Raw genomic sequence first — 20,043 nt, 5'->3', positions numbered from 1 at the left:
AAACAAACAAACAAACAAACAATAAACAACACAATTAGAAGCAGCTTAGCAAAGCTGCTCTGCTGCACTGCACTGGCTGGGATAAGCTCTGAAGACAGAGGGAGAAGTCGCTCTGAGCCAGTAATGTTGACACAGATGAAGTCTTGAAAGATAAAAACATTTTTTTCCTTTTTTAACAGGGAAAAAAATAAACAGCTGATTAATTCATGAGGACGGGATCGACAGACTCTTTTGTAAGGCAGGGGGAGAGGTAGAACGAAAATGCTGGAGCTCAATTGTGGAGCCCTACCCAGTGAGGCAGAGGGTTGCAATGAAAATGATATTCCTTTGATTGCTAATGACAAGTGTTAAATTAAAAAAAAAAAAGAGCCATCATGAAGAATACTGAAAAGGCAAAACTGTCCTGTTAGGAGCGAAAGGTGTAAGAGAGTGAGTCTCTGTCTCTCCTGCATGCATATTCTGTGTTTTACATAGAAACTCCAAATGATAACGAGGCTGGAGGGGCATGGCTGGTGATACAGGTAGGTGCCACTTGTTACGAGGAGGCCACAGCAGGTGATACTGTAGAAGAGGCATTCATGGTGTTTTTTTTCCTGTCTCTTTTTTTGTGAGGTTTGATGAGTTTAAGACAAGAGCCCTATAGATTCACAAACACTGTACGGGTCTGACGGATGAATTAGTCACTCTGCAGGCCACGAGTGTGGACGGAGAATGATGAAGAAGCCTCGAGTTGTTCAGGAGCAAAAGTGAGTGCGATTGTTTTTTTTTGTTGTTTTTGAAGGGGGCTAAGCAGTAATGTAATGGGCGATATACTCCTCTACTGTTATTGCTTTCCTGTTTTTTCCCCTTCCCCTCACGCCCCCTCCCACAGGCACTTCAGAGGATTGGGCTTTGGCTGAAGTTGAGTGTGAGAGCAGGCTGTGGGGGAGATGACAGAGGATTGGTGGTAGTGACAGGAGTAACAGACAGAGTTAAAAGTGTTCTTTTGAGCTCTACCTTGTTGTCTGAAAGCTATCACCCAGCAGGATACTAATCTGTCAGTGAAAAAGGTTGCAAACGCTGGTGCTTGTCCTGTGCCAGGGTGAGAACCTGAGGACTCTTAGCCCAGGCCACTAGCTGACTTCAAGAAGATCAGGGGCTGAGATTGAGGGTGAGAGGGAAGCTGAGGCTTTATTAAAAGAGCAAGGTTCCTGGTTGTCCAGCCTCCCTCCATGCTTATTGTCTGTGTCTACAAATGCTGTGCTCTACACCTCCTCAGTCTGTATGGTTGTTTGTGTGCTTCTTATCTAAGGAAGATGACGCCTCTGCTTCTACCTTGACCTTTCGCCCTCCTCTCCCAGTCAGGACCTTGTAGCAGCCCCGAGTGATTTTGTACATCCAAATAATGTTCAAGACATCCAGGGCAATGCAGGAGGTGATCCATGCCACCTGGGCACCCAAGCCCAGCCGCTCAAACTCCGGAGTGCCAAAAGTGGCGAATACACTGGCCCAGTAGGATGGCATGACTGCAATGCGCACCAGGAAGAACACCACAGCCATAGCAACCCCATTTAATACCACCAACCGGTGTGAGCGTGGGTACTTTAATGACTCGAAGAACCACCTGGAGGAGAAAGAGCCATTAGGAAATGTCAGGGAACAAGATATGTCTGCCATATGGTGTGAAGGGGATCCTGACAAGTACATATTCACAAGTGAGGATGACTCACCTTTGGTTCACAAATGGTGTGGATAGCTCAGAAATGAGACGGAAATTGGCAAAGTAGGGAAGGACACCACGGGTCTGCGAAGAGCAAACAACACAGATGATGAGGAATTTAGGAAGCAGAAGGACACAAAAACAACAAGAATCGGGTTTCAGAAAAATGAGCCACTCACCAAAACATATCCGTAAGCATAGAGCGCCGCCAAGTGGTGGCAAACGAAAAAGCTGTCCCCCATAGTGCTCCAATTACATGCTAGCAGCACCAGGTCTGGAGAGCAGGTGGAGACATTGGTCATTAAGCTAGCAAAACATTACACAGCTGACTTTAGAAGAAAAGAACAGAGCCCAGGCTGAACTGAGTCTAACACGAACACAGAATACTCAGGACTTTGACTCTAAAAATGACTTTGACATAATCAATTCATCAACAGATGAATTAAAACTTGTTACAAAACTTGGAGAGCTGACAATACATTCAAAACTAGAATCAAGTCATAAGACAGCAACTGAAGATAAGGAGAGCAAGAACAAAAGAACAAAGAACACAAATTTGCAGAAGAAACTGAAGGAGACATCTATGGTCCTCCATTTTCAACAGCACTCGTGCAGCACTTTCATGGACTTAAGCAAAAAGTCCATGAAATATGTTTTTATTTCTCATTCTTTTGAGAGAACAATCAAATTGGTATACTAGTGGACAATTTCCTTTCCTAGTATTTTCAAAAGTTCAGTCGCTGATAATGAGCTTGCTCTGGACATTTCCCTAGCATCACGATGACCAACCCACTCATGTGGCCATTATTTGGCTGCAGATTCCACAGATTCCCCTGCTAATTACCCAATCTCATATTCGACTGATGCCACAGTTTTATCAATCCCTGTAATTATAAAGGCGCAGATGGAAACCATTTATTAGTCATCACAAATTTCTGCAACCAGGCCTAACAGTCTAATTACCGTGCCTGACAAAGCCCAGCCTCCCAAGTCAGCAGTTATTGCTCTTTTGAAACGACTGAACTTTTACTAATGAATCATTTATTATTAATGGTTTATTACCATCTTCTGTACCACTGAGACTTGGCTCAAACTAGAGGACTACTGCCCCCTTGTGGAATTTTGCTGACTAAACTACAAATTCTTGAATGCCCTGAGGCGCTCAGGCTGTGGTGGGGTAATCGCTGTGGTTTACAAGGGTAATTTGAATTGTGTTCCATTTCCTCCCACTTCTTTTCATTCATTCAAATTACTATTGTTCAAAATTGACTGTGAAAATCTAGTTTGCTATATTATTATCTACTGACCTCCTAAATCTGCTACCAACTTCCCTAAATGAGTTCCCCAATCGACCTTCATCTATTGTTAAATTTGACAAGCTCATTTTGGTATGCGACTTTAACTTGCGCATTGATTCCTCTAACTGAATTTTACACAAGGCATTTCATTTAGTGTAACATGTTAATGGTCGCACACAATGGTGGGCACATCCTGGTTGGTTGTTTTACTCTTGGCTCATCTTTAGACTCTCTCTGTATGTCATATTTACTGTTTCACCATAAGTGTAATATTTTTGCCACAGTTTTGCAGCCAGTATCGTTTTCAAAGAGGAGAATCATAAAGCCTAGGATCTTTAATGAGAACACAGTGGCTACATTTTTAACTCTCTTACCAAGTGTCAATTATATTTGTAATAAAGCTGAGATAGAAAAATACAAATCACTGCCTTTTCATGACGGAACCAGTTACTAACCAGTCTACTTCTTTGGCTTAATTAGCATGAAAAACAGTCCAAGGTTCTTGTTTAACACCACGAACAGACTCCTTGATCCTGCTCAGTCTGGTTTTCCTGCCCAGCCCTCGGCTGAATATGAAAAACATTTTTTTTCCTCTTCTGTTGTCTGTTAAGATCAATTATATCAGGTCACAATTAAACCCTTGCTAGTTGCTATCAACCTGCTCAGTTGTGTCATGGAGTTCTGTTATCTAAGTTTTTTCCACGACAGATCTTCGTTATGTTTCCTAAAATGTGGAATTGTATGTAATAGTAGCCTTTGACACCACTGATAATCCCATTCTTATTACAGAACTGGTTTGGTATCTCAGGCCTAGCTCCTAAATGGTCTCATCATACTTATCTGACAGATACTCCAGAATTCATATTAACTGTATGTCCTTATCAGAGCCCCTCATATGAGGGGTTCCACAGAGCTCAATCCTGGGTCCAGTTCTGTTTTCTGTATATATGTTACCCCTGGGTTATCTATTAAATAGCTTCTAACAGGGATTTCCGACCGCTGTTATGCTGATGATACATTTTTCTGTTAAGTCAAACAACCTGAAGAGCCTCTCCTATCTCGGGGAATGCTTCACTGCTGTTATTTGTTGGATGTCTTTAAATTTCTGCCATCTCAATACTGGCAAAACTGAGGTTCTTGTGTTTGGCTCTTACAGCTTCTCTAAGATCAGTCATTACATTGTCCAGCTATCCAGCAATATCAAGTCACCTGTTAAGAACTGTATTTTACCAATATTTGAATTTGTAATCTCATATTCTCAAATTCATTCTTCATTTTTTATTAATGACATATAAAGCCCTACATGGCCGGGTTCTGCCTTTCTAGCAGACCTGCTAAGACCTTAATCGAGCACTCAGCCTGCAATCACTGATCAATGTCTCCTAACTGTTTCACACTTCCACATCTATTTTAAAACCAGAGGCAAAAACTCCTAAACCTTCTTTAGGAAAAGTTTTTCTTCTTCTTCAGCCCATGTTCTTTGTTCTTTGAATGTATGGAAGTATGCGCTTGTATGTTTTAGACATGCGCTTATCTTTTGTGTTATTTTATTTAAACTGAAGCATTTAAAAAGGGCTATAAAAATAAAGTTACCATTATTATTATTATTAACTTCATAATAGTTTTTGTCCTGTTCTGCAGATTCTATGCAAGTTAGAATTTTTATTTATATAGCGCTAAATCACAACAATCGCCTCGAGGCACTTTATATTGTAAAGTAAAGAACCTGCAAAATGTCAATGCTGAGCTCTCCAAGGCTGCAGAGGAGAACAAAACTGATGTTGCAAGTTCACAAATGACCTGGAGTGCACCAACCAGGGAATGAAGGACTCCTGACTATTCTTTCACTTAATGTACAGGGTTTTTGTTTTTTATTAAAAGAAAGTGTAGGTGTGTCTCCCTTTGGTTTGAATTTTGAAGGAAACATTAGAAGTGTTTTAAATTCCAATTCAAGGACACATGATAAGACAAAATAATGACTTTCTTCCAAGTCGGACATGTCAAATATTTTGTCCTTTTTCGATGCTCCTATGCATTCACGTATCACAGGTATCCTTCATAGCATGTAATATACATTTAATTAAAACTATCCGACTCTACAGTAACTTGATTACAATACAAAGCTCTACTTGCACACACACGAAGGGTAATGGCAGCCACATATGCAAAAAAACGAAACAAAGACAGAAGAAAAAATTAAACCTCACCATATAGGAGGTAACCACAGGTTATGGCTACATTTAGTTTGACGAGACTGGGGTCACCCCTGTGGAAAAGCAAAGGATACAGTGTAAAGGCACAAAGCCATAATGCTCAATCAGTGAGAGACTGAGATTACTGAGATTACCCAAATGCACCACTGAACAACACACGAAATCATTGCTGGCTGTGGATATCTGCCTGTACAACTCCTCCACCTAATGCACAGCACACAGTGCGATAGTTGCACCGTTTTGCACATCCTGTATAGTCAAAATAACTTATAATTAAACTACTTGTATATTAGAGACATTTTAATATTTTGTAACTTTGTAATATATTGTATTATTAAAATGTAGCTCAGTCTGTTACAGTGTCTTGGAGAAACAGTAACCACATAATTTCCTTAGGGATTAATAAAATTTCTGATCCTGATTTTAAAAAAAGAAAGTAAGAAAAAAAAAAAAACAGGAAGAAGAAGCTTCAGTTTATGAGTTAAATATGTTACGTTGTCTTGCTTCCCTGATCGACAGTCTGCAATACTGCACTTCTTGCATTTCTTAGCAGATTAAAACTGAAAGGTCATTTAAGTTCGACTGTCTAACCTTGATGAATTTGCTGTGATACTGTTGTGTGCGGTATAAAGGCGACTGTCTTGACAAGAGCAATGCTTGTGGTGAATCCATAACATGACAGATAGCTCTGCAGAAAAGATATCCACAATGCTGGCACTCCGTGTTCCTCTCCTCCCGTTTGACAGCGTTTCTGTTTAATCAGCAATCAGTAGTTCGGGCCATAAACCTGTGACCTGCTGCTCTTACCATTAAAGTGTCCTTGCAAATAACATCGGTTTAAAATAACAATGGAGGTATGTCTGCTTCAATAGAGATCCGATCCTTGTATCAGCCACAAGTATCGCATAGCAAATGACTGGCTGACTGCTTGTGTAACAGGAGCTCGCAGCACAGAGCACATGCTCTACTATACACTGTACCCACACCAACAACATGACCCTGGGCTCACTGCTTTCAAAATGTATTCTTTATCTCCAAGCTTCGACTGCCTCACTTTAAAATAAGTACTTTAACTAAGTGCATTGAACATCTGGAGATATAACCAAGTTACATGTAAGATTTTATTTTTACCATACCATTTTAATATCTAATGAAATGTATGTGATAGAAACACACAGACACATTGATGTCAGTCCAAAATGAACAGTCAGGTCAAAGAAGAGTATTTGTTTGAGTTTAAGACTTAACTGCTCAAACATTTGTATTTATTTGAAAAGACAAAAAAACCCCACCCCATTGTCGTTTTACTAATCTAACATTTTCCCAACATTATTGTTTCCATGAGTATACGTGTATGAATGTAACAAACATGGCCTCGGCCTGTTTTGTTGGAAAGTGTTCATCACACTCTGACAGAAATGCAACGTGCCTGATAATGTCATTGTCAGGGAGCCTGAAAATCCACATACTTCTTGGTAATCTCATCCGTGTGACTCAACTTTGATTAATCAGATCTACAGTATATTCACGTTGTCTCTTCATGAATGGTTAACTGACTGGAATTTGGCCTAGAAAGATACGTAGAATGTTAAACAGGAAGTACTACAATAGCGCCAACTCAACAGGCATTATACAAAAGACACTCAAAGCCAAATGATATGCTGTTAAGTGGCAAGTAGAAGTCATTTACGAGCACCAGATGCACTTAGCAGTTTGCTAGGCTTTTTCCATGGGGCTACAGATACGTAGTAATCAGAATGAACCTTGAGCTTATATGTGGTTCAAAGAAAAGCGCAAAGGAAACTTAAATAAACTCTCTATATTCTTACTGAACGCAACTTTGAGAAAAAACCTAACTCTCTCAGAGTTTGTCTTTGCTCAGCAGAACATCCTCACTGGCACATCAAAGTATAGAATTACCTGTAGCGTCTGTACTGTACTCTGTATCATTTATCTCTGTGACAGCTGCATACCCTTGACTGCCGCTCTTCTAAATCATTGACTGTTCTGCTTTTTAACTCTGACAACTTTCGTCTCAGATGGCCAAAAATCACACAGACTTAAGTGGGGGAAGTGTGGTGGTGCTTGGGCTATGAGTTATGTTCACCAGCAGCTGATCTGGAGCTGTGGTGACAAATGACAGCATGGGAATAGAAGGGTCTGACTTTCAGTGGATCTTAGACTTTTTGTTAGTCTTAGTCTGCAACACTTCATTAAGTCATTCCAGAGTTATCAACAACTTAGATCTACAGATAAATCACGAACTAGCTGGCTGTGTTTCAACAGGTTACGGTTTAGATTCAGGGAAGCAGGTTTTAAAAGTTTTGACGTTCAAGAATGGGGAAACGGATAGCAGCACATTGGTGAAACTATGATGTATGAAAGCGCTTTTCATTTCCACCTGATGAGATGGATACTGGAAGTCCCATTCAATGTCAATTTTTGATTTAAATATTAATTCCAGTAAGATCAAAAGAAAGAAATATAATTCATTGGTTGATGATTCTCAAGGACTTTTATTCAACCTGTGACAACCAGGAGGCAAACAAACTCAACTCCAGGTCTCTTATAATGAATGAATGATAATGTTGGTAACACTGACATCTTATATGAATCTGATTAGCTTTCTACTTGCTTGCTCTATCGATAGTTTGACTCTTCATTCAGATATTTACATTTAGTGTTGTGCATGCAGACCCTTAAGGGAAATCTAAGGAATAAAGCATTTTAACTGCAACAATAAAACACATTTGAATAAAGTTTGGAGAAAGAAAAATGCACAAATTTACCAAAACCATAGAAAAGAAAGGAATGCTGGGACACAGGTGGATGACAAAAACAGTTGATGGACCTCTCTTTTCATCACCTCTATTGATTCTTAACAGCAACAGCATCCTTTAGCTGCAGGGTTGCATTTCTTTGAATAAAACTTGCAAACAAATGGGGCCGGATGCTGATGATGACATGCTGACTCTCCTCAGGAAAGACACTGGTGTTATAAATTAGGTTTTGGGGCCTTGCTAGGTAAGGTGAATTGAGGTTTACCTCTGGATTTTCAGTGTTACAAATGCAGTTCTCATCTTATCTGCTTAAATCGCTGTGGTAACTTCTGTGGCAAACCTAACCTGTTCCCAAAAAGGTTGTGCATGAGATAAGACATCAACATGCACATAACAATTACCTACTGACCAATCAGTTCACCGTTAAATGACATAATCATTCCTGCAAGGTCACATGAGGGATTTGAGTTATTAGCCAGCACCTAAAGCCTCTGTCTTCTCAATACAGGGACCTTTCTTTGCTGCTTCTAAAATAAGCAAGTCAGCCTGTTTAACAGTCTAAATTCTGTTTGTTTTTTTGTTTTATTTATTTAAGGGTGTTTACTTGTGTAAACAACATTGGGACAGCAGCTGAAAGAAGGCTAAAACCTATTTGAATACCATGAGAATACATTGAAGCAAAACATTAGTTTAATGGAACACCCTTTTCTAATCCTGTATCTTAATAATGGAGCAGTGATACAAATAAGATTGCATTTACAGCCACTAATGCCTTTCCAGACTTCCCGATGGCCTAAAGTGCTTTAAACTGTATGTATGAAAGAATGAATGAATATAGCAGTTTTTTATAGCAGAAGATACACACTCACACTCTGATACTTTGGCTGCAAAAACTGTGTTGCTGCGGAGCATGTATTATGTGATTAACCTCTTTGCAGTTTTCTAATATTATAGCTTGGTTGTTGTTTGTACAATATGCCAGTCTGCTGCCTGCCAGTAGACCTGCCCATATGCTGCCAACACCACCTCTTTTACAGCGCTGTGAATAAACTGGTTTGATTTATCAAGCCGATAACTATTAGTGCCTGAGTTTTCTAAATCTCACCAGAAAGACTTGCTGAACTAAACATCCTGGAAAAGCAACACGAGAACAAAGAGTCATGGTAAAAAGAAAGCACACCCTTCAACCACAATGTGAGAGACTGATACAATCCTAATGCTTTAAGTTATTGGTGCTAAGGGTGGTTCTACAAGTTGGTGACTCATAGGGAGTACTTATTTTCTTACACACTGCATCTGCATTTTAGCTTAGTTTTGTTAAACAAACAATGAGACAATCTGTCTGTCTGACTTTATACTCTCCTAATCTGAAGACTTATAGGACTAGATATCATTTTTTATTTATTAAATGAGATTTGACAAAATGCACTTTCACCTTATCTTGTTTTTTTTGTTGCTTATTTTCCTTTAGTGTCAAAAATATATCTCAGGTTGTCCTAAATTTTAAACAAACTGAAATGCGGTCCTCCATTCTCCTCAGACTGTCATGCACATGTTAAGTTCAAGTCCAGATAAGCCAATCAAGAAATGCAGCAGGGGCGAGGCCGGCAGACACGGCGCTTGTTAACCGAAAGGATTATGATAACAGCCGAAGCTGTGCTGACAGTCGGAGTGACAACCTGAAAGAGCCTGAGCAGCAGCTGCAAACAAAGCAGGCTTCTAACAGTTTGGCTCTGACCGCTGCGCCACCATTTAGCACAGCGCCGAGAGAACAATGCTGCTGTGTGACAGGCCTTAATGATGCTGTAGCGCAATCAGATTGACTGGAGAATTAAGGCTTGCTCCACTCCGGTGTTGAAATGAGATGAGCTTTAAAAAGGCATTAGGATACTTCTGGGAATCGGCTAGGTGCCGGTGGGTGACGGGAATAAGCTTAAGAAATTCAACAATAGCAGTGAAGAAATAAAGTTGGAACAAAGAAACCATTTCAGCAGAGAAATGACTGTCACCTTTTGCTCAAGGGGGGGTGTCTCAGAGAAGTGATAGAAGAAAAATCCTGCCTGCAACCCCCCAAAAATGCTGGTAAGGTATTAAGCACTTGAACACTGAGCAGATGAAGACTAGCAGCAGGAGGAGGGAGGGAGAGCTCATCCCTCCTGCCCGTGCCCCTACCCACCGCTGTTTTCTCCCCTTTTTCTTTGCTCCATCAGCGATGCTAGCCAGAGAAACAGAATAAAAGAGCATTGCATTGATATGACAGCTAGACATGTGTAATCGGCAACCCAAGGCAGGGGGAGGATCGTGAGGGCTGGTGGTGCGAGGGAAAGGGAGAGTGGGTTTTGTTTTGTTGTTTTTTCAGTTTTTTCTTGGGGGGGGGGTTAGCTGCTGCTGTTTGCTATAAAAAGGCATCTTGTTGGTGGGATTTCTAGTCTGCTGGACAGACAGAGAGGAAGTGAAACAGAAGGTAAGGAAAAAGAGGAGAGAGGGGAAGGAAGTGGTGTTGTAAGTGAGAGAAATGAGAGAGCAAAAGCTGAGGAGAGATGTGTTCAAAAGACTGATTGAGATATTAGAAAGGAGAAAGAAATGGGGGGAGAGAGAGCGGGAGAGTGAGCGAGAGATTGCCATTTCTCTTTTTCAGGACTCACTGATCCAAATAACAGAGTCAGCACTGGTGGGGAGAGTGAAGGCAGAGAAGACAGCGAAGACAAAAATCAAAGTCTAAATCCTCCAAATCAACAACTCTCTGGAGACTCCACTGACACGTTAGATCCATCCTCTCGCCTTCCCTCTTTCGTTCTCATGAAGGCAATGCCATCTCTGTCACGCCAAAAGGTGTTAACTACCAATCCCGACGATTTTTCACCCCCCCCCCCCCCCCCCCCACCTCCCTCTTCATCCCTTCATCAGTTTCCACCCTTCCCCGTGTGAGAAAGTTCCGGCTGCCAGTCTGAAAAGGCAGATGTGGGAACACAGGTTTCTCCCAAAAGCACCCACGGCTTTAACAGTACTTCAGTATTTTTTGTTTATATGGTTGCACAGTATGTGGACAGCATATGGCTGCATGCTCCAAATCTTGTCTTACTTCGTGCATGTGACATGATATTCATGGATGTTTTTGGGTTTTTTTGTTTTTTTATGCATGAGTGTCTCCTTTCTGTTCCTCTTACCAGACAGGGTTGGCGTTGACTGCGTCATCGTACCACAGGATGTACAAACAGAACAAGCCCACAATCAACGCGTGCACTGTGGACACTAACCTGGGAGACACACACACGCACACATATTACAAGAGCAAATTAGTGAACGTGACAACAGATTAATAGGTTTACAGTCAGGAACAATCATCAGTCTTTTTTACACATCTGTTCATACATGCATAGTGTACAGGTTTACCAAGCTATGGGCTGAAAGAGCTAAAAAAGTGGAGCTAGCTCCAAAAGTGAGTCAATCCCGATTACAGGTGGCAATCACCAGACACTCCATGATATGGTATAAACACATGACATTTTGAACTCCGTTGAGAATTACAATAACTTATACTGTGATTTATCCCCTTTTTTTAAACTGCAAATTATGTTCTCAAAGTTTAACTTTGTCAGTATCTGTTACATTAATAAGATAAAGTTCTCTCACTTCAGTTATTTTTTGCTGAAAGATGAGATTATCAAACATATCAACACTATCACTAAAATCAGCCATCAGTCTGATAGTGAATGGGGTCAAGTTGGCAATTACATGCAATCTGTTTCTGATAATACAGCTAATCATCAAATTCACGTATCTGTTTCTGTCTACATAGACAGAAATTCATATTTCACCATTACATTTGCACTCGGCAACCTTCCTGTTTTATAGGAATACAACCAGCTGGCAGCCAGTTGAGCAGAGTCACCTAATTCAATTCAGTTTTATTACATTACACAACAGTTGCCTCAAGGTGCTTATATTATATATAACACGTAATATATATATATATATTTAACACTGACATTGTTGGATTATCGTCTGCTGTGCATACAGCTCAAAAAAACAAATAAAAGTAAAATCTGCTTTTTCATTGGTCTGTTACTTAGGACCAATCAGGAGATATCTGTGGGTAGCATTGCATATAGTTTACGGACTCTTGGATTTCCAATATCTGGTCCCAATATGATCATTTTTGAAAAACAAAACAAAAAACAAAACAGCATTTTAGTTTCCCAAATTTAACACTTGGCTTCAAAATGCAGAGACTAGAACCTACTGGGTGAGTTCATGATGACTATGCCCAAGTTTTATGTTTAGTCTATGATAGCTGCATTTATTTTATGCACTGTGTTCAAGTAAGTTACTTTCTTTGACCTTTGGAGTAGTTATGTGGGCCACTGAAGAGATACTCCAGAGGTCCAGTGGGTCTTATCTCTTCTCTACCACAATCACAATTCCTCCAGTGTCACCATGCAGCCTCTATCCACAGACTGCAGCTGCCAGCCTGAGCCTTGGCCAAAACTGGCTCGATGGCAGGCTGCTGTACAAGCCCAGTCTTAAAAGTATGACTAGCCACTGAGTTATTTTCTGTTACAGAAAGTTCTGGATGCAGTTACTCTATTTGAGGACGTGCAATAATAAATAAGAGGATGAGGAAAAACAGAAAAGACATGAAATAAAAGTACAGGACACACTTTTTTGCTCACAACCATACTGCTTTTCCTTAGAAGTGCTTCCTCCCTTCTCTCCCTGCACTTAAGTTGTGGTTACATAAACAGCACACTGACACACTGAGAGCTGGCTGTTACACAACAGCAGACCACTCTAGAGTGGGCCATCAGCGCTTTGCCTTTGACTTGTCTTGGATTCCTTGGTCAGTGCACTCCATTCTTTCAATTAGGTAGAAGCAGGCTAATGTAAACCACAGCTGCATGAAGAAAGTGTAATCTCTGAGCAGTACATTACAGAAAACAGATGGAGGAAGAAAATAAAAACAGTGAAAGATGTTACGCAACTACAAAACATTGCCCCCTGAACCTCACCCCTGAGGTTTAAGTTTGAAACTTTAAACCACTCTGTGCTCCACCAGCCGTTCACATCACAGCTGTAGTTGTGCAGAACAATGAGCTGGCCTGAGGCACATCGAGGTTCATCTCAACAGAACCGCACAGAGGTTAGCTCGGTCAAGGCTTTATAACATTTTGCAGCTACAGATTTTTTTTTTTTGAGGAAGTGCATCTCACTTGTACAATTTTATGACAAAAAAATAAAAATAATATCATTACTTTATATTTTGCTATGAATAAGGGGAGTGTGTGTTACAATTTATTGAAATATGCACAAACATGCATGGAAATACAATATACAAGCTAAAAACATGGTAGAAAAAGACTAACAAGCTTAAAAGTCAATATTTGGTTTGACCACCTTTATTTTTCAGCACAGCCTGAAGTCCTTGGAAAGCAGTCATGTAATTTCTTTAAATAGTCTTGAGGAATGGTTCTCCAGGCTTCTTAAAAGACATTCAAAGCTCTTCTTTGGATGTTGGCTGCCTTTTCTTCAGCTTTCTTTCAAGTTGATCCCACCATGCTTCAATAATGTTAAAATCCGGGTTCTGGGGGGCCAATCCATGCCTGACTGATGTGTGTTTTTTCGGGCCCGATATGCATTTTCTGTATTGGCACTGTGTTTGGGATCATTTTCATGTTGAAAAATGAAGCTGTTCCCAATCAGAAGCTTTTCAGATGATACTGCATGGTGGATCAAAATCTGATACTGTGTTTCTTCAGTTATAAATCAGTTTTCACTGGCTGATTGCAGCCACAACCATGACAGCGCCTCCACCGTGTTTTACAGATAGCTGTGGACTCTTAAGCCCCTTTTCCATTAGTACCTACTCGGGTCGATTCGCCATGGAACAACATGACCTTTTTTGATGCTTGAATGATTCACAGGTCAGTGTTAAGCAGCTCAAAAACCCCCCAAAAACCATTCCTCTGAAAATGGTGAAAAAGCAACAAATGTCCTAAAAAACATTTGTGAGACCTTCAGAAAGCCTGGAGAGGTATTTCTCAAGACTACTTTTAAAAATTAGGAGATCTGGCTTCTTCAAAATATTAAGAAATGGGAGAGGAGGTACTGTTGTACAGTATATTTCAACATTTATTATCCTAATCGATAATTCTTAATGTTTTATCACCTCCTAAAAGGGGGGAATACATGAAAGAAATCCCCGGCTATACCCCATTTTCCACCAACCAAGTACTGATGCTCAGTCCAGAATCAATTCCATGCATTTCTACCAAAAAAAATAAATAAATAATTAACTCACATTCACTGAAAATTACAGTCCCAAATGATGAAATTACTGTCTTCACTGCAAAAAATTCACCAATGATTGTCCACCATAATTTTCTTCCCACAGGCATTACATCCAATTCTGCTGGTAATGCAACATAATCGGTTCCCTTTCCTCTTAAAATGTGCCGGCATTACTACCAGCAATGGCACTACAGCACAGCGCTGCTGTAAAAAAACAAGGTAGCTCAGGTGGACAGAAAAGGCCTGTTGACGAGCAGCGTTTTCCTGTGACGTACCTGGAGTTCCATTCAGTGAGCTTGGTGGGAGGCAGCCGTCCATAACCTGGGGTAATGACGGAGGAGAGCGGCGGGCTGGCCACTGAGAAGAGAAGCTGGAAACCCACAAAGCTACCAGCTACCACGGTCAACTCTCTCGTCTCCATCACTCACCTAAACACAATGGGGAGCAGAGGAGGGGGGAGGAGGGGGTGGGGATGCACAGAGAGTGATACACATGGACAGGTTCAATCGATGTCTGTCAGTCATTCTGGGCAGTGCCAGAAGAGAAACTGAGGTGGCATTGAGAGCGGAGGGAAACTGTGGTTCAGCCGGCGCACAAAGAAGAGGAGGAAAGGGAAAGAGACAGACGGAAGAAATATAAGCTGAAGACATGAGCCGTCTAATGCAAGTGACATGAGCGCTTTAGCCAAGAAGGGCACGGTGGGAAAAGGTGGGGTAAAAAGCTTTTAAGGATAACAGAGTGGCAGAAACAGAAAAGAAGTTACTGGGTGTGAATACGTGATGCTAAGCATTTAGAACTGAAAAAAGGCTCTGTGTTATTATGCACATTTTGCAAGGGGATTACAGAGAGTTGTTTAGGACACACCAAAAAAATCCCTGAGAAGAAAACAAAGCCTGAGCGAAAGAGGATTTTCAAGATGAAGCAACAAGTTCAGCTCATGGGATTGCATAAAGAATTTCAGGCGGTATTTTACTTAAAACAATGCTTGTTGTTACAGCTTTGTTTAGGCTTAAACCCTTTTTTTTTTAACTCAATCTTTGCCATTCTGCCTCGCTTCCATGTTGCTGACACTTTATCTTAAAATGATAAGGCAAATTTGAACTAAAAGGAAACCGTTCCAGGGAATGCTAAGCAAACTACCGATTGTAAACATACACTGTGAACAGTCTATATTTGAGTAGCTTATGAGATTTATTTACTTTGACTCACGTCATCGCACCAGAAACCAGTCTTTTCAAACCGCAGGTAATCAGCGAGGGAACGGTGCCACGCTCACTAAAACCACTGAATCAGAGACTTTTTTTTAATGAGTCCTTGAGTAGTTATAGATTTTCATCAGTTCATACAAGCTCAGACAGTAGTCCTATTGGTTGTTACGTTAAACAAGAACAAGAAGTTCAGACATTTTTCTGAGAACTTCCCTAAGTTGAAAAAACAGATAGCATTTAAAGAAGTTCCACTTCTCTAAGAGGACTTCGCACTACAAGTCTCAACACTTATCAGCTTGTGAGTGTTGCCGTTCCTGTTATTTGTTTCCTGCAAGCAAAAATTACTTGCATTTCTCAGCTTCCCCCCTTCAACAGATCACAACCACAATTACAGCCAAATTGTCCATGTTTAAAACAAACAATTTTAAAAAAGGAGGTCAAAAAAGACCCAAAGTTCACAGGGAACAGAGGGTACTGAAGTGCATTCACATAATGACTTGTTATCAGTTATCACCACATCCTGTGTCAGCACTGATCTGGACTCTGTCCTGATAAAACCCCGTTTCCCAAAAAACTGTGACGCTGAGTAAAAAGTAGAGAAGTTTAAATTCTTAGAGTTAACATTGTTTATATTTGGAATTATTTAATGTTATATTTGACTTTAAAATTGCAACAAACACGTAATATCTAATGTTAAAACTGATCAAATGTACTTAAAAAAATAAAAATATGAGATAGCGGTTCTTTCATGAACATTGGGATATTTGCCAGCAAAAAAAATGTAAAGAAGACTTGGTGAAAAATCTCACTGCTAATTAGTCTAACTAGTAAGATAGCTGAGCTTAAAAAGAGCATCCCAAATGGACTGAGTTTTTCAGAAGACCGGAAAAGCGTCACTACTCTGGGAAGGCCTTTGTGGTTAATCAGTTCAAGGATTTAAGGCCCTGCCCACATGTACACAAGTAAGTCTTTTGGTAAACATAGCCCTTTCTATGTATTTTTGCCATGTCTTTACACATAAACAGTGTTTTATGTGACTGATCTTTAAAACAAAAATCCTTCCAATGTAAGGATTTTAAGAAACTCGGTTTCTCCATATACACCTGGACAAGGCAAACAGATTTGGTCTTGTAAATCCAAAGGTGTATATCATGTGCATGTGGACACAGCCCAACCCCAACTGGAGGATTTGATCATTTACTGCGCAATATTACTAAAAGATTAACATAAGCCTGTGAAGTCAAGGGACAAGCCTGAAAAGCAGCACTAAATGGCTGTAATGCAGGACTGAATGGCTCACTATGTGGGCTCAGAAACAGTCTGAAAACCTGTGTCAGTGGACACAGCTCAGCACCACATCCACACACGTAAGTTAAAACTCGAACGAGATCCAGAAGCGTTGCTGCCTCCTCTGGGCCAAGCCTCATTGAGGATCGAGTGAAGCAAAGTGGAAACTCTTGAATTCATTAGGAAATTCTGGACACAGAATCCTCATGGCTACAGAGGAGAGGAACTGTGCAGCTTGTTATTAGCACAAAGTTTAAAACCCACTAAGTGTGGATTAGTGGAAATACTTATTTATTTGTAGCATCATACACTGCTATTAAGTCTGTGTCAGGGAAAGCCTTGCTTGTTTCAGCAAGGATACGCACACACTCCTACAGGTGCTTAACTGCCTGCAGTCAATTCATTCAGATTATTCTGCAACAATAAAATAAAAATAAGGAAGCCCATAGAGTGGCTAAAATCCTATATCAAACTACGAAGCGGAAACCTTTCACTTTTCAAACTACAGCAACTGGCCTCCTCAACAAGAGAAGCGGGGCTGCAACACAGTGGGAAACATGGCAAGCATTTACTGTCTTTTTACCATTCTCAATTAAAAATATATAAATGGATGAACGAATGTTATGCAAGCCACGTGATTCCAGAAAAATAGTATTGCGCAAGAAAAGGGCTACTTTTGACTGGCAGACACAGCAGTTGCTGTACAGTTTGTGAAATCATGCTGTTTACAAAGCAACCTAAGCAGTTTGACCCATATTACTAAGTGTGTATCCAACATTTTTCATCTACATTAAAATGTCCAGTGCTGTGCATATACACCGCTGTGTGAAAGCCAAGGAAGAACAACCTGCTGAAAAAACCCAAAGCACCTCAAGCCAAAGTGCCACGAGCAACACTGCATCAATTCAGTGTCGACCATGATTACAGCGCTGGAGTAATCTTCTGCACAAACTCCCATCGGTAGGACAAACTTCACTCTGCAGTAAATAAACACATTTACCAAGAATCAAAGCCGCTGCAAGAAGTGCAACTCCACTCCAGCTTTCCAAAGCCCCATTCTCTCAAATCTGGCATGTTCAACAGGGAAGCTGAGGCAGGCCATTCTTCTTTCTTTTTTGGGGGGTGGGCTCTTATTGTCCCCAGAAGCAGCTACGCACATTCCCGGGCAACCCTGATCATATGCAGCATGTGCCTGAATAATTCATTGGCATTCTTCACCTGGCAGGCTGGTTCATAGCGCCCCATGGGAAGGAGCAGCTCACGGAGCCTCCTCACTGCGGCTGACAGGTCGGACGGGAGAAGTGCTCTGCCATCCTCGTCCGACCTTGGTCCGCTGGACTATCCTGCTGCTGTCAGCAAACCGTGACCCTGTGACATATCGACCAAATATAAATAATAGGGCTTCAACTCTTCCCCCACCCCCTTCCTTTTTGATTTGGAAATCTAAACCGGCCCCCCCAGTCTACCGCATTGCTACAGCAGAGGGATGGGTCTGGCTCGCTCCGAGTTGGAGGATCAGTCTTCGGCCAGCTTCATCACACCAAACCCCGCAAGCAAGCAAGCAAGCAAGCATGCAGGATCATGACACGAATACTGATACATGACTGGTGGCTACTGCCGTTTGAAGCTGGAAGAAATGCCCAGATTTAGCAAACCCTCTCTTCTTTGATTTGGACTATTGTGCAGCCCGCACCACCTCATCGGCGACTGGCGGGTTCGGCTTACAGTAAAAATGGATCTATGTAACAGCAATACCCCCCATAAATAAATCCACTATGTTTGGCGGGGGTTGTAGTTGCAAATGCATCGTAAAAGCACTGCAGGCGGCTGAAGAGAATGGCAAAAAAAATGTGTCGAAAAATAGGAATCTCATTGACAATGGGGGAGAGAAACACAGCGTATTAAACAACACAAAGACAGGAGGTTTTGAGCGGATTGTAACAAGCCGCCAAAGCGCAGCGGACTGATTTCAGGAGAGCAAAGTTGCTCCAGAAGAAAGCTCAAACTGTGTGGACTGCTACGTGTCCTGTTGTTTCTGCCTCCACGGCAGGAGGAGAGAGGGACACGGGAGCTGTTGCAGTCCTAAGGTATGTGCGGGGGAGAACTGCCTAAACTGAGTAAAATAAAGACGGCAAGGCTTTTAGTCTGCGCTGTGTCTGATGTGGTGGAAGGAGATGGGTGAGCTCTCGTACCTGCTATCCGTCGCATGCGTCTGTGTAGGCGGATGAGCTCCCGGTTCGCCCCGTGTCTTCTCCACTTTCTTCCAACTTGACGTTAGCTAGCAAGTCTGCTAATCGGAGGCAGCCCGCAGGCTTTCCCCGTGCGAGCTCAGGGAAGAAGAAAAACAACCTCCGCTGCTACACCACAACGTGGCAGAACAACCATTACAGCCCGGAGAAGAGAGGCTTTCCCCGATTCCCCGCTGTCATGAGTCTACTTGAAAAGTTTTTTGTTTTTTTTACTCGTTTTTATTTTGGCGTTGACAGCAAGGACCCAGTGGTGACGTCGGTACGTACCCGCCCACGCGTGCACACGCCCCCCACCGCCGCACACCCCTTCACCAGACAAGAGTCTACGCTACAGTGTGTGGGTTACACCCACCAGGAACAAAAGCCACGGTATATTATGATTGATGATGATCCGCTGCAGCACAGGTAGTGGAGACGTACAGTCTGCAAGTCATGCTGCTCGGCTGGCCGATGGACTAACGACTTGCAAGAAGATATCTCACACGCACAGAGTGGACTGAGATATGCTCAAGGGGCTCAACTGTTGAGCACCAAACCTATCCATCATAAGTGGATCATGAGGATTTAAGTTACCCCAGGTGTATTAAATAATATGAGCTCAAACACTCCTTATGTATGTGTCAAATGTAATGTTGAAAAAGCCCCCTTACTTTAAAGCCTATGGAAGGAAAACTATGTAAACGTGACTCGTAGTGCACTGAAATAAAAATGAAAACTACACTTTAGCTAAAAATTAAATGAACCTTTGTCAGATCTAACAATACAATAAATGTAATATTTAAAAAAAATATACAGGACATCTCTCCTTTTTTCAACAATTTTGTCTGGTGCATGTGTTTACTGAGATAGGAACATCAACATGACTGTAGGAAGTGTGTCACAGTGTTTGTGTTGTCATACATAATTAGAAGTTCTTAAACTTTGCATTTGACAAGTACCATTCAAGACACTGAGGCAAAAATAAAATTCAAATATTGAAATTAAGCATTAAAGAATAAAATAAAAACATAATATAATATAA

General features: G+C 41.2%; 1 protein-coding gene across 1 annotated transcript; it reads right to left on the bottom strand.

The window, feature by feature from the left end:
* Nucleotides 1-60: 60 nt before the first annotated feature.
* Nucleotides 61-19,785, bottom strand: tlcd4b (TLC domain containing 4b). Its single transcript, XM_005738085.1, has 7 exons — nt 18,966-19,785; nt 14,554-14,706; nt 11,158-11,247; nt 5,205-5,263; nt 1,879-1,973; nt 1,710-1,783; nt 61-1,603 (listed from the first exon to the last, which is right to left on the bottom strand). The coding sequence occupies exons 2-7, from the start codon at nt 14,697-14,699 to the stop codon at nt 1,255-1,257; spliced, it is 813 nt and encodes a 270-aa protein (XP_005738142.1). The 5' UTR covers nt 14,700-14,706; nt 18,966-19,785; the 3' UTR covers nt 61-1,254.
* Nucleotides 19,786-20,043: the final 258 nt, after the last annotated feature.

This window comes from Pundamilia nyererei, unplaced genomic scaffold (assembly GCF_000239375.1).
Source record: "Pundamilia nyererei isolate P.nyererei 1_Seehausen unplaced genomic scaffold, PunNye1.0 scaffold00081, whole genome shotgun sequence".
Classification (NCBI taxonomy): domain Eukaryota; kingdom Metazoa; phylum Chordata; class Actinopteri; order Cichliformes; family Cichlidae; genus Pundamilia; species Pundamilia nyererei.
Note: the sequence above shows the minus strand (reverse complement) of the source record. Positions and strands in the feature narration are given on the sequence as shown.

Excerpts from the sequence above, each read along its gene's own strand:
- tlcd4b (XM_005738085.1), bottom strand. The coding sequence starts at position 14,699 with ATGGAGACGAGAGAGTTGACCGTGGTAGCTGGTAGCTTTGTGGGTTTC. Across the intron at positions 11,248-14,553 it reads CTCACTGAATGGAACTCCAG|GTTAGTGTCCACAGTGCACG; the intron begins GTACGTCACAGG and ends TGTGTCTCCCAG. Across the intron at positions 1,974-5,204 it reads CTGTGGTTACCTCCTATATG|ACCTGGTGCTGCTAGCATGT; the intron begins GTGAGGTTTAAT and ends CCTGCTCTCCAG.